Source organism: Populus euphratica, unplaced genomic scaffold (assembly GCF_000495115.2).
Source record: "Populus euphratica unplaced genomic scaffold, PopEup_1.0 scaffold95.1, whole genome shotgun sequence".
Lineage (NCBI taxonomy): Eukaryota > Viridiplantae > Streptophyta > Magnoliopsida > Malpighiales > Salicaceae > Populus > Populus euphratica.
The window spans coordinates 1082637-1097427 of record NW_011499885.1 but is presented as its reverse complement, the minus strand read 5'-3'; the positions used below and the strand labels follow the sequence as shown (position 1 = coordinate 1097427).

General features: G+C 32.0%; 1 protein-coding gene across 1 annotated transcript; it reads left to right on the top strand.

Moving 5' to 3' along the window:
* The first annotated feature begins 1041 nt into the window (after positions 1–1041).
* LOC105130200 (probable leucine-rich repeat receptor-like serine/threonine-protein kinase At5g15730) lies at positions 1042–6290 on the top strand. Its single transcript, XM_011032600.1, has 8 exons — positions 1042–1299; positions 2262–2622; positions 3279–3432; positions 4067–4193; positions 4538–4623; positions 4741–4812; positions 5001–5204; positions 5662–6290. Exons 2-8 carry the CDS (start codon positions 2315–2317, stop codon positions 6001–6003), a joined length of 1293 nt encoding a protein of 430 aa, XP_011030902.1. The 5' UTR covers positions 1042–1299; positions 2262–2314; the 3' UTR covers positions 6004–6290.
* The last annotated feature ends 8501 nt before the right edge of the window (positions 6291–14791 follow it).

Sequence of the window (14791 nt, the reverse complement as noted above, 5' to 3'; positions counted from 1 at the left end):
CTTTTTCTTTATCCTCTTGACAAACCCCACGTACCTCTCATTCTCCATCAATTAACAAACTCTACAATCCTATAAACACCCCCATCAAGTTGTAAACTTAGATAGAAGTTTAAGAATATAATTCATATGGCTTTTCAAATTCTATTTTTTTGTTACTTTTTTCCTTTGAAAACTTATACTTTTTTATGTATTATTATGATTACATTCTTCGAAAAGTATATAATTTTCTTGATTTTTTTTCTAGTGTGATTATTTGAAACATTTTTTTAAATTAAGATTTGACTATCTATATCAAGTTTTGTTTTTATGACCATCCACATTAAAATTAAAAGATAATATGGTATATTACTTAACAAAATCAAATTTGTAACTTATAAGATACCATTAATTAAAATTTGAATATTATAAAAAATTTTATTTGATTATTGTATCAAGATAGAAGAGATAAAAAATGTTATCATAAATGAAACATGTCTCTTTAATTTTTCTTATTTTAAAATGATAAAAATTCATTTAAAAATTGTTTTAAAAACATAGTTATTTTTATTTAACCAAGCATATCTCTCTTTCTCTTTCTTTCTCTCTCTCTCACAAACACATATTTATATATATAATAAAAAGCTTTTTCTCTCACACACACATGTATAATAAAAAGCTTAAAAAATAAACCAACAATTAGAATTCAGATCTCATTAATTTAACAATAAATATTCATAGAGTTTTTTTATTTTTTTAATACTCATCATTACTACTTAAATATACATTAAACCCACTTCCCTCAAAATCAAAATTCAGCAATTCATGAGAATTTTAATTATGAAGTAATATCCTCCCATTCGGACCATTATGTAAGGGTGTATTTGTGAGAAAAAGCACATCAAACAAAAAAAGAAAAAAAATCATTTTTTTTAATTTTATTTTTACTCTCTCGAATCCCGGAGGCGCATTTTTATTATAGCAAAGAGGCGGCTCCTCACGCCATTTTAAAATAAAAATACACAAAAATAATAAAAGAACGAAAAAACTGTCATTAGCTCTGTCTTTGTCTGTCTAACACAGTATCAAGAGCGTACCTCTTCTCCTTGGAGCACATCCTGCCTGCCTGCAGCTGCAGCTGCTGCTCTTTTTCTCTGCATTCTTTAGATTCTCTTCTCTCTCACACAAAATCATATAAAAAAAACCTTACTTTTCTCTTTTCACCAAAAAAAATAATCTCAAAATCTTTTTTTTTCTTAGCTTGCTGTAACGGTCAGTAATTCTCTCAAACAGTTTCCCTTTCTCTGCCAGCCAAGCAAACAGGTAATGAATATTTTTGAACTCGAAAATGGGAGGAAAACTTCTTACGTTTCTTAAGAGAATGTGTCTTTGCTTTTCTTTTTTCCATTTCTGATCTGGGATTTTTGAGTTCTTCTTTCTTTTGAACCACACAGATCATAAATGTGTTGTGTGTTTGTGTTTTTGGTTTGAATATAATTGGACTGGTGTATAAAAGTTTGTGTACAAACATTGAATGGTTTAAAGATGCTGTCTTTTTGGAGTAAGTCTTTGTTAATCATACAGGTCAGACTGAGTTAATGTTTTGCGATTTACAAGCATTGATCAAGTTGTATTTTTTATTATGCATTTCAATGCAAATCCTATCTCAGTAATCTAAATTAAGGCCACGATTTAATATGTGTTAAATAGTTTTGCTTGCTTCTCTTTTTCTTCAACTTTTATCTTTGTGGCTTCCTCTTTTTGAACTTTATTCAAGAAGGAATTCAAGTTTTTATGAAGGACGGATGGTGGCTTTTTCTTCTTCTTTTTAGTTATAAAATTGGGTTTCGTTTTGTTTTCTTTGCTTTTTTAGTGAATGATTATGTGTTAATGATGCTTAATTAAGGACAAATTGGAAAATGGGTTCGTTACGTAGTGTAGACATATTGTATCAGTTTTTACAAGGAAGACTATTCAGGCTGATTGCAGAGTTGTGCTGTCTTTTTTAACAATTTAATACTAATCTGCAAATTGACTTGTATTTTTAGCTAAACAGAATTATAAATTTGACTACCCTTTTGTTATTAATTCTATGATTTGCTAGGCATATAAATTTCAAGGAAATCTATTGTTAAAAATGATAATTGAAAGGTCAGATTCAAGAATCTGTTAACTACTGACGTAACTATAGAAAATGTGTGTATATTGCTCTGTTTGACTTCGTGTTTGAAGATGCAAAGTGGAGTGATTTTCTTTAACACTGACCAAGATTTTCTTTTTGGCAGATGTATCAATGGATTGGAGAATTCAATAGCAAATAGTGAAATAGAACACAAAAATGGAGTCATCAGGGTTGATTATTGGGATTTCAATTGGGGTGGTGATTGGAGTGTTTTTGGCTATTTTAGTGCTGCTTTGTTTGAGGTGCCAAAGAAAGCGGTCGCAGATTGGAAGTAGCAGTTCTAGGAGGGCGGCGATGATCCCTATCCGGGCTAATGGTGCAGATACATGCACTGTTATGTCTGACTCGACCATTGATCCAGAGTCACCTGTGAAAGCCGGAAGAAACAGGGTGCCCTTGTGGCTGGAAGGATTTAAGAGGAGTAATGTGGTTTCAGTTTCTGGGATACCTGAGTTTTCTTACAAGTATGTTTTTCTCTAATCTTTTTCCGTGATGACTTATCTATTGATTTTGAAATTACTTTTTGGTTATACATATGATAGAGTGATGAGGCTGATTGCAATTGAGTGACCTGATCATAATTATTATGATGTTGGAGTTTGTTTTCTGCGTATTGGCTCCAGCCCATGTTGAAGGTCCTGTGCTGCTTCGAACAGTTGATGATGGTGAATGGATAATTGTGCTTCAAATTTAGAGTCTTCAAAATGATCTGATTTGAAGTTCAATTATACCTGCAAATAGCTTATTTTGGGGGTCTAAGATAGAAGGAGAAACTACTGGAGCTTTTTAAGTTCAAAATGTGTTTAATATCTGATTATTAATCTCTTGATGTAGAGGATGGCTTGAATCCTTTGTATGGGTTTAACCTCCTGATGTGTTGTTATGAGTGTTGCAACAGAATTACATTTGAGTAGGATATGCAATCTCTTTAATCTATAACTGTGGTATTTCGTTACGCTTAAACTGGTAATGGTAAGATAACCAGTCCGTGGATGTATGTTGCAACAAATAGTGGGCAGTGGTGTAAATTCAATAGGATTATGATCAGTAATTCATGTTAATGTGTTGTTCTCTTTCTTTAGGTTCATGATTAAATTGTGTTCCTGGTGTTATCGTGCAGGGATCTACAAAAAGCAACCTATAATTTTACAACACTAATAGGACAAGGAGCATTTGGTCCTGTTTATAAAGCTCAGATTACAACGAGTGAGACTGTTGCTGTTAAAGTGCTTGCAACTGATTCTAAGCAAGGGGAGAAAGAATTTCAGACGGAGGTATCGTTGGTTAACAATTTCACTTTCATGCTCGTATTGGTTTATTACTGTTACTTCAAGTTGCTACTGTCATGTGTCTTCAACATTAGCATACATGTGTTACATCAAGCCTGATTCAAGAAATGACAACTGGCACAAACATATCTTGAACAGAACTGGATCTGGTTTCTGAACAGTTTCTTTAATTATCTGGGTAAAGTATAACTAAATTTATTTCCCCTTTTGTTTGACTTCTAATGGCATGCTAGTCAACAGATGGGGAAGTTTTTAATGAAGTTTTGTAATGAGTGAAAGGAAATACCATAAACATCACAGAAAGAGCTGCACGCATAAATGGTGAAAAATAATTCTCTGCTTTGCACATGATTTATGGACAGAAATTTTGGAGTGTGATGAAATCAAGAGAGTCATCCAATTGTAAAATTATGTTCTGTTTAGGAAATAAGTTATACCCAGGTCATAAATAAGAAATTCTTCACTATGGAGGACAGTTGTTCTTGTTTTGCTCCTACTGCATGAAGTTTGATGTGTCACTGTTTCATTGATTGTGAGTCACTTGTTTCTGTAGACAATTTTTCTGCTATCATATTGTTCATTGCTTTTAACCTTTCAATTTTGTTTTAATTATGTTCAGGTTATGCTATTGGGAAGGTTGCATCACAGAAACCTTGTGAACTTGGTTGGATATTGTGCAGAAAAGGGCCAGCATATGCTCATATATGTCTATATGAGTGAAGGCAGCTTGGCTTCTCATTTATACAGTAAGTTATTTTGTGTATGGTAGAAATACACACACAAACTTTCTGGAAGCTGTAGTCAGATAAGCATCTGTGTCTCAGATTGCAAGTAGAATAGTTGCACTTTTATTGACCATCACTTTGTTACAGAGATCAGTGTTTGTGTCACTTGTAAAGCTGAGGTATGACAGATTTCAGCAAGTGGAAATTGCCTGTCACTCTCTAGGAGAGCTCTAGCTAAATAAACTGGAACATACCATTGTGGCCTTTTTTGTAGCTGTCTATCCTGTAGCAAGGATCAAGAACCACCATCAAGAGATTTCATTGTAGTGATTGTGAAAAGTGACACTGTTTTCTTCTTCACGCAGGAGAAGACCTCAAACCATTGAACTGGGATTTGAGGGTTTATATTGCTTTAGACGTAGCAAGGGGCTTGGAGTATCTCCATAATGGGGTAAATTTTCTTTTTATGCGGACTATTTTGTGTGCATGCATGTCCTCCATGGTAATAAAACTTCTTCATTATTTTATCCATGAGAAATTTTACTATTTTCTACATATCATGCTGCAGGCAGTTCCTCCTGTGATTCACCGGGACATTAAATCTTCCAACATTCTGTTGGATCAGTGCATGAGAGCCAGGGTATGTCCACTGTGTGTTACAAAAACTTTGCCTTGTGAGAAATTACAGTAAAGTTTCATCCAGTGTTTTGAATATTAAAGAAAAACTTAGTTTAATTCAATGTGTGCAATCATGGTTGTTTTTCTTCTATCAACAAGTGTTAGGTTCTCATGCTAATTTCATACTCCTGTTCATGTTGGTTCAAGAAGGTAGCTGATTTTGGGCTTTCAAGAGAAGAGACGGTGGACAAACATGCAGCCAATATAAGGGGAACTTTTGGGTATCTTGATCCTGAATATGTATCTTCAAGGACGTTCACAAAGAAAAGTGATGTCTACAGCTATGGAGTGTTGCTCTTTGAGCTTATAGCTGGCAGAAATCCTCAACAAGGTCTTCTGGAATATGTTGAACTCGTAAGTCTCAACAACTCTTTCTCAAGTGGATGGTTAACTTCAAACGCAACAATCAAATTGAAACTTTTGCCGAAGTTCAGATGGTTTTTCTACGTAACTTATTTATTTCAACATCCATTCATTGGATATTGGTTTTTTAATGCACAATCTATGCCCTCACTTGTGATGGAGACCAAGAAACTTCCAAATAGGTAACACTAACAGCTTTCCCTTGAATAAGAATAAATTGGAAAAGAATGCTAACATTGAAGGGTCTTAAACTAGCTGTTATTTTTTATACTTCATCATGAACTGTTTTCAATTCCTCGTGTAACCGTCTCCATTGCATATCAGAACAATATCTGCTCTCATTTGAAAAGAGAGGTCATGTTAGCTTCTGTTTGTCCAGTGGATATCTACTTCAGTGTTTTCCTTTTATGTTTGTAGTTTAAAACCGTTTTTCTAAAATGATGAACAGGCAGCAATGAATACTGAGGGAAAAGTTGGGTGGGAGGAAATAGTTGATTCACGTCTGGATGGTAAATTTGATGTTCAAGAGCTCAATGAAGTGGCAGTTCTAGCATATAAATGCGTCAACCGTGCCCCAAGAAAACGGCCTTCCATGCGAGACATTGTGCAAGTTCTTTCCAGGATCCTCAAATTGAGGCACAATAAGAAGCATCACAAGAAGTCCCTTTCTACCACCACAGCGGAAGAAGTTTCCATTGATGTGGACCAACAAGAAATCAGAACTCCTCTCTCTGAACACCACCACCGAAGAGAGGAGTCAGTTGACAGTGCTGACACTGGTGAAGTATAGAGATGATTTTAAACAATTTGTTCATTCGGGACAGCCCATGGTTTTGGCTTTGGTTTGTGATATATACATGCAGTTCAAAAGGAGCTAGGCGAGCAGATTTGTAGCTATGGGGCTTTTTTTCCCCTCTTCTGAGTTAGAAGAGTAGAGGATACATTCAGTTTGTTTATAGGTTTCTTCTTTTTTGTAACATAACTAGGTCCTTTCTTTCTCTTTCGCTTTGATAAAAAGACATGCATGATTTTGTACATTAATACTATGAATCATGAATGAAAATGCAAGGAAAATAACTGTGTTCACATTTCCCTTGAAGTGTCAGCGCCATGTTATGAAATGCACTTGGATCATCGTCAGAATTACTAGGCTTGTACCCATCTATTTTTGGGATGAATCATTACTTTCTAAACAATGAATCAGAAACAGGGCCAAGAAAGCCACCATTTCATTACGAAGAACGAGAAACAGCATTGTTGATCAGACAAACATCATCTGCTGACAAATCAAACGCTATCTTTCATTACCCAACTATTCAGTGTCAAAAACAAAACAGGCCAGAGCGTGACCAAGTAGTAACATAAGAAAAAATGGCAACCAGAGCGTGACCAGGAAGAAGAAATTGCAGCAATGGCTGCACTTCAAAGCTCAATGTCCTCTCTATCACCCTCCTCCTCCTCCTCCAACTCATTCTTTGGACAACGCCTATCACTTCCTTCTCTCTCCCATGTAAAAGTAGGCTGCAATCTTCTCTGATTTCTTTCCACTTTTTTTTTTTCATATATATTTTTAATGCTCTTGAATTTTGATAGTCGGTTGATTATTTATGTTTGATAACTTGTAAAGAGATTTTTTGCGCAGATTTCGTATGCTATACTAAAATGGATCTTGCTTCAATTGGAATTTAATTGTTCTTTCAGTAGTTGGTCAATAACTTCATAGCCAAAGACTATAAATCTTCGTGATTTTACTTCTGAAACTGCATTTTCTTTTTTGAGATTTTGAATGTTGATGGTAATTTCCACATGGGTTTTGGCTGAAGTGAAAATTGAAGTTTGAATAATATATGCACATGCTACAATTCTTCTTCTGTTAGCTGTCTTGCGCACACTGCATTGTCAATGGTTAATACTGTACTCTTCATTCCTGGTGTCTAACAATACCCCCTCAATCGAAGAGTTCTTGACCTCAAGAATCCATAACAAAATCTGGGAACTGCATGCTTAATCCCTCTAGGTCTTCCCATATGTTGCCTCGTCTTGAACATGTGAGACTATTTAACCAATCCCATAACAACAACCTTGTTCCTTTACTTGTGTTTCTAAGAATTTCTCCTTTTCATCCTCCCTCCCCTCAATCAAATGAATCCCTTTAAGACTACATTTATGTCCAGGTACAAATTTATCATTATATTTAAAGCATAATCCAAGTTTCCTTCTTTGTTCATGAAGTGTATCTGTAGATTTGTTTTGGACTAGATTGATCATCAACTCCATGCTGGTTGAAAGGTTTATAGGGTGTAATACCTGCTAATCTTTCATTGTTAAATGAAGAACTGATTCTGGGAACAATTATGTTTCTTCTTACAAATGCAACAATTGATTTTTCATTCCACTTCGCCTTATCAAAGGCTTGTATTAAAGTAGTCGGCTTGCGAATATTTAACTTGATCTCTTCCTTTAATCCACTAATGAAACTGGAGACGTGATATGATTCTGGCATCATGGGATTAAGAGTTTTCATCAAAGATTTTAATCTTTCAATGTACTCATTAGTTCCTTTTTCCTGCTCCAATTTGTTGAATTCTTCCACGGTATCACTATGGCTTCCAAATCTTATACAGAGTGCTTTAGCAAGCTCCTCCCAGTTGGTGAAATCATTATTTCCCAGCTAGATCCCCTCAAACCAAATCTCTGACTTTCCTTCTAAGTACATTGAAGCAACTTCCAACCATTGTTGTACTGGTAGTACATAGTGCATCTTGAAATACTTCCTGCACTTTTGAATCCACCCCCTGCGATTATCACCACCAAATACTGTTAACTCAATTCTCAGTAGATTCACATTGTATTCTCATCTTACGTTTTTCTTGTTGTCCATATACCTTTCCATGATTGCAACTCCTTTTTTGCATATTGATTCCATCAGAATTGGAGTTCTCGCTTCTTTCTCTTGCATGGTCTTTGTTAGCTTCCAAAGATTGTAGATTCGTTATCACTATCTCCTTTGCTTTGACAGTTGATCAATCTTTTTGTTTTGTTCTTCTCCTTGTCCATGCAAATCAGCCTTCAAGTCATGCAGTTCTTGATGAATCTCCTGCGCTTCTTCATCAATTCTTCGATTATGCTCCCCTAGAGCTCTGACTTTGTTGCTTTCCACTCTTGTTAATCAAGCTTAAATGATGAAAATGTGTTTAACCATCTCTGATACCAATTATTAAGCATCTTCCTTAACAAGTACAAGACTGGGGTTTGAGAAAGTAGAAAAAACAGAAGGTAAAGAGAGCAATACTTTTAACACTCAAAGCATGAATTAAATAATGAAAACAGATTAAATCTCACAGTTTTATTTTTATTGATTTTGAGTTTTTTGTTTCCTTTAATTAAATAAAACTTTAGTTCTTCAATACCATCATGAAAACTCCAAGGAGAAGAAGAAAGGGCGAAGAGGAATAGCTAGAAAAAGGAGAGAGGATCCGATCTGATCTTCTCCTTTACTCTTTTACATTTTATTTTTCTTTTTAGAAGCTTACGAAGTTTTCTAAAAATATTTTTAATAGCATTCTCTACTAATAATTATTAAATTTAAATATTTAATAAAACTATTAAATAAAAACAAATCTTAATATAACAAGAAAAGTAATGTTTTCATAAATCAAGTTTAGAAATTTTTTGAAAAAAACACACCGTAGTAAATTTACATGTTCAAAAACATTCTACTACGTTAGCAGTATAGGAGCAATAGCTTTATGCCCACTTTTAATTTTAATTTAATCAATATCTCTTCAAACTCAAAACATGAAAGTTTTAGAGATATTTCTTAGGTTTCATGACATTATGAATTATTTAAGTTTGGATAAGAAAATCATATCTAGATTACAAAATTATGTTTAAATTATTTAGAATTATCGAATTAGCTTTCTTTAGCCATTATCGAACTCTATTTGCATTCTAAAAACTAAACATTAAGGAATGAAAATATAATATTTTACATTCTCAACGACATTAAAATTCAAATAACAATTCACTTGGGATTTTTACAACTTAAAACATATTTTTCACATCTTCATGTTCTCGGAGGAGAAACAAGGTTCCATACATCCATAGATTTCACCAAAGAAGATAAGAGACTTGAGGTTTAAGAACAAGCATGGCATTAAAGATATGATGCTCGAAACAATCATCCCTTCCCAGATCAAAGCCTTTAGCCATAAGTAAGAGTGAAGGTCATTGATCTTTCTAACAACATTTACCAAATCTAATCCCCGCATGTAACTTAATTAATTAAATCTTAACTTTACTTTTTAGAGATTACTAATTCAAGATTACTGAAAACTTTTATAATTATTAATTTTAAAGTTTTAAGAAATTAATTGAGATATATATAAGTTAGTTTAGACACCTACAATTAAAAATAAAAACTATTTACCAAATTTACAAGATCAATCTCTGGAAAAATTGTCACGGGATACAAGTGTTGAAATTTATAGCCATGTAGCAGTTCATCACAACACAGGCGGAAGTGTCAAATAGAAATAAATGAAGCAACATATTCTCAGTGACCAAACCCACTGGTTGTTCGGTATATGTTGTTTTTCCAAAGTCCTCCACTTCCAATTCTGGAAATTCATTCCCATTATGAATGCTGGCAAGACATTAATCCTATTGCCGACAGAATGGAATCGTGTCTTGCGGTGGTGAACTGATCTGAGGGGCACCAATTTTGCGCACCTTAGCACCGTATCATTTGACAGAAGTAATTTATCATTAAACTAGAGATGCTCCAGAATTGAATGATAATAAAATGCTATACACAGGCATATGGGGTCAGCAGTACGCTTTAAATCACCCTATTGAGTATTCAGTGAGGTCAGCAGTACGCTTTAAATCACCCTATTGAGTATTCAGTGAGGTCAGCAGTACGCTTTAAATCACCCTATTGAGTATTCAGTGAGTATTCGGTGTTTAAGAGTGAGGTTATAGTTATTTTTTAAATATTTTTTTAAAAAAAATATATTAAAATAATATTTGTTTATTTTAAAAAAATTATTTTTGATATTAGTGTATCAAAATGATTTAAAAATATTAAAAAAATATTAATTTAAAACAAAAAAAAATAAATTTTTTAGATGTGATTTTGAAATGCAAAAACATATATAAGGCGTTGCGACAATCATCCTTCTAAATTAAGATTGTAGAGAATAATATGGGTGGAAATGATAAGAAATTCTTGTTTTTTATTAATAAAAAAAAAGTCACTATCTAAAATTCTGATCAAAAGAAACTCTAACTAGTCTCAGAGTTTAGATAAAAAGATAGATTATTTAAAATGAATGTATTAACACCTCTAATACACCTTACATAAGGTAAACTGTATTTATTTATCTCATATAAACTAAGTAAATGTTTTATTTTCTAACTCTTGGTTTGTTTAAAATTTAAGAAATATTCTTCTTGGTAAGGAAATATTTATCTTATCAAATTAAAAACCTAATTGTTCTAATACAAATATAAAAAAATATCTTTTTATTTAATATAAAAAAATATCTTCCATACAAGTTCATAATCTCGTATATTAAAATAAAATAAAAATTGTTGTTGTATTTTTGAAACGTAAGTCAAAATCTTTTGAAATTTTACAAACTTGTTGTAAAATCCATGTAATATTTAAAAAAAAAACATGTCAAAGTATTTAAGATTTAAAAAAATGCTTAAATAAATTTAGGATTTTTATCCATTTGCAACAAAAAAATATTTATTAATTTTTAGTATTTATTTATTTATTTTAGGCTTTGTTTGGTAAAAACTCATTTTTCTTTGTAATAAAAGTAACAAAAATAGGCTTAAAGTATCTTTGCCAAACATGCTCTTAAACTCAAAAATTCTTTAACAAAAATTATAGCAAACCAAAAAGGGTATTAAACCCTTTGACCCAACTAGGTTGACCCAAAATTTTTGATTCGATCATACACCGAACTAAAAATTTTGGTTTGACCAAAACGTAACCCAAAAACAAAAATAAAGCCAAAAAAAACAAATTAAACACCCAAAAAACACATAAATTCAAAAATTCTTGAACAAAACAGATCAAACACACAAAAAATATAAAGAACACCAAACATGAACCTAGCAACATGGATTCCAAAACAAATGAGTTTTGATCAAAACAAAAGCACATACATGTTGAAAATTATGCAAAGATCAATAATCTAGCATTCATTACTTCGATCATCGCTAAAACATCACGATTTTTGTCAAAATAGGTTTCGATTCAAAACTAAAATTTTAAAATTAAAACATATAAAAAACATGTTATTAATGCAAACACATAACAAAGATGTTTGTTCAAAGAAATGAACCGAACATGGCCCGAATCTAAGGACGAATACAAATATTCTTCCCAAGAACATGAAAAATATTGTCTAAAAACCCAGTCATGAACCCAGCAAAGGCAACCACTATTAAGATCAGAAAATGACATTTTAGGCTTCTGAAGCATGCTCTTTTTATCCCAACAAGTTACAATATTAAACACAAACATGTTTGAACTAAAAAACTTTAAAAAAAATAATCAAAATCAAGCATGAGATATAAAATCAAAAAACTATTAACTTAAAACAACTTATATGTTCATGCAACATGAAGTCAAAATTGGTTTTTTAAATCTATTTTATATATGAACAGACCTAACAAACCCAGGATAAATATTTTTGCTTTGACATGCAAAACTTATGTTAAATAAAAACTAAAATGATATTGTATATCAAAAACAAACTTAAGCAACAACTTTAATATATCAAAAACATTAAAAATAACTTCAAAATAACTTTATTAAATAAAAATCACAATAACAAAAAGGTGAATGCAACATCGTTTGTTAAACATTTTAAACCTCTTTTCTCTTCTTGTTAATATTAATATAAAACAAAAATAAATAAATAAAACACATTAAGCAAGCAACAAAGACCTGTTTTTGGATCAGATAATATACTTAAAATAGTTATTTTCTGCAACAAAGACCTGCTTTTGGATCAGATGATATACTTAAAACAACTATTTTCTCTCTTTTCTTTTTTTAGAAAGTTTTACCTCTCAAAAACTTGTTAAGCTTAAGAAAACTTTTGTTTAGGGTTAAGCTTAAGAAAACTTTTTTTTAGGCTTTTAAACCTTTACACTTATATTTATTATTGATATTTCTTATATTTCTTTTTTTTTTCCTTGTCTTATCTTATTTTTTTTCTTTTTTATTTTTTAACCTCTCTTCTCTTGATCTTAAAGGGGTATTTATAGGGGTTTTACAGGTCTTGAATCCATATTTTACCTCTTCATCTTAAGGGAAGTATTGTAAACTCTTAAGAAGAACTTATTAAGTAGCCTTTGTGTGTGAACACTTGATAACCAAATCAGTTTTTGCATGATGGTTGCATTATCGGGGCTAATTGAGTTACCTATTTTCAAGGCCTCGTCGAAGTAATTCTGATATCATTGTATCCTAAGACAACCTAAATTTGGTAGAGACAATGCACATATTTCATTTAGATCCAACCTTGTCTAATTTGAAGATTTGTAACTCCATATTTAGGGCTTTGAAGTTGCTAATTCGATCAGTTGAAACTGTCAAAATAGAAATACAAGTTGACAAACAATGTTTCATTCATCTTCTCTTCATTAAATCTGAGCGACACGTCGTTTAGGGTTCTTAATTTGAAATTTGAAGAATTTCAATTGAGTCTCTATTCTTCCAAATGCTTTTAATTATACTCATAATTATGTCCAAACTTTTAATTTCATTCAATCTTACATTTTCCAAACTCAATTATTAGCTCTAAAGTTGATCACTTTTTTTATTTTAGTTCTTGATTCTAAATTTATACATTTTGACCCTTAATTGACTAATAAACTTTTAATTTCTTCAATTTAGCCCCTGATTTGATCAATTGTAGCCCTACATTCACGCATATTTTTTAGTTTGGTCATTGGTTTTGGATTTTTTCAATCAAATCCCTAATTACCCATCAAACTTTATTATTTATACAATTAAGCCCTTGACTTCACCAAATTAACTTTTAAAAATTACAATTCGACCTCCAAACTTTAATTTCTTCCAATTAAAACCTAAATTGACTTCAAAAAATATTTTTTTCTTGCAATTAGGCCCTTAATAAATTCAGTTAGACCTTGAAAAATTTCAATTGAGTCCTTTAACATTTTCTTCCTCAAATTGAATTTTTCTTTTCCATAAGATCTTTATCTATCGAAAATATACCATTAAATTTTTTAATCTTGTATATTTTGATCTGCTTCAACTACTCTTTGGTAATTTCTCAAGTGTTCTAAAATATTCTTTTTATTGATATATTTTTGTGATTTTCTTCCGGTATGTTTTTTATTTTCTTTTTTTTTTAATTTACGTGGAGCTCTCAAAATGAATAACAACAAGAATAATCATAGGAAATAACAATCAATCCAATGCCATGAAAGATGATTAAGAAATGGATTAAATCAAAGTGATGTAGCTTTGTTTAAAACCAACTCCCTTAGTTAACATAAAAGCTTTCACTCTCATTTCCATTTCCTTGCTGTTTGCTACATTGATCTTGTTATTTTGTACTAATTTTCATTAGCAGTGTAGGACCATAATTCAGTTAAATCCCTAGCCACTCTAGACCCAGTGACCCATGAAAAGCTCAATGAGGTCTTCAATGAAGTTGTTCTGGTCCAAACACGGGTCAAGCTCAATGAAGTTGTTTTGGTCTAATGTTTAGACCAATTAAACCTAATGCATTTATTCACATGTGAATTTCAAGGAAACCTTCCATTCCAATTTATCTTATTTTTCAGGAATTCTTGTCGACCTGTGCACATGCTTACGAACATGGCCGTCTAAATACTAATGCAGGAAGAGAAGACGACAGCTTAGTTGTAAAACTCGATTGAGGCCAGGATGGGCTCATGGGTCGACCCCAAGAAACATAGAATTAAAAATGACTGAAATGGTGTTGTTTTTATCCAAAAAAAAAAAATCATCGAGTTGAATCAGAGTCTTGATTAGGTCAGTGGGTGAATTTAAGTTTAATTTTCTATTTTTTTTTCCAATTAAATCTCGGATTAGCTGTTACGAACTGTGCACCAGGCCAAGTTTGGATTTTACAAATATGAAAAGGACAACAAAAGAGACAAAACAAAAATACAGAAAAATTGTTACAAACTGACAATTTTATTATTCCATTATAGTCATTCTTTCAAATTACATTGGGCTGTCTTTTCTAATTCTTTCTTGTCATTTGTAACAGCTCTATCATACCCTAAATTATGTTTTACCAAGAACAGAGGAGAAACTGTTTAATTTAAATAAGGGGTGGGGAAAAAAGGCACTAAATTCAAATCTAATAATTTAATTTGTTGTTTTTTACATGAGAGTTCTTAGAATCACCTTATTTGAGAGCAAGTATAAACTACAACTACTAAAATCAGTCCACTGGTTCAACATACTTCGTCTGTTTGTTAGCGTGGCAGCAGCCCTCGGTCTGAACATAGCCCAGAAGATGGCATCCCACCAAAACGAGGAGTCCTAATCA

Coding starts and splice junctions, on each gene's coding strand:
- LOC105130200 (XM_011032600.1), top strand. CDS start 2,315: ATGGAGTCATCAGGGTTGATTATTGGGATTTCAATTGGGGTGGTGATT. Junction 3,433..4,066: donor AGAAAGAATTTCAGACGGAG/GTATCGTTGGTT, acceptor AATTATGTTCAG/GTTATGCTATTGGGAAGGTT. Junction 4,624..4,740: donor TGGAGTATCTCCATAATGGG/GTAAATTTTCTT, acceptor ATCATGCTGCAG/GCAGTTCCTCCTGTGATTCA.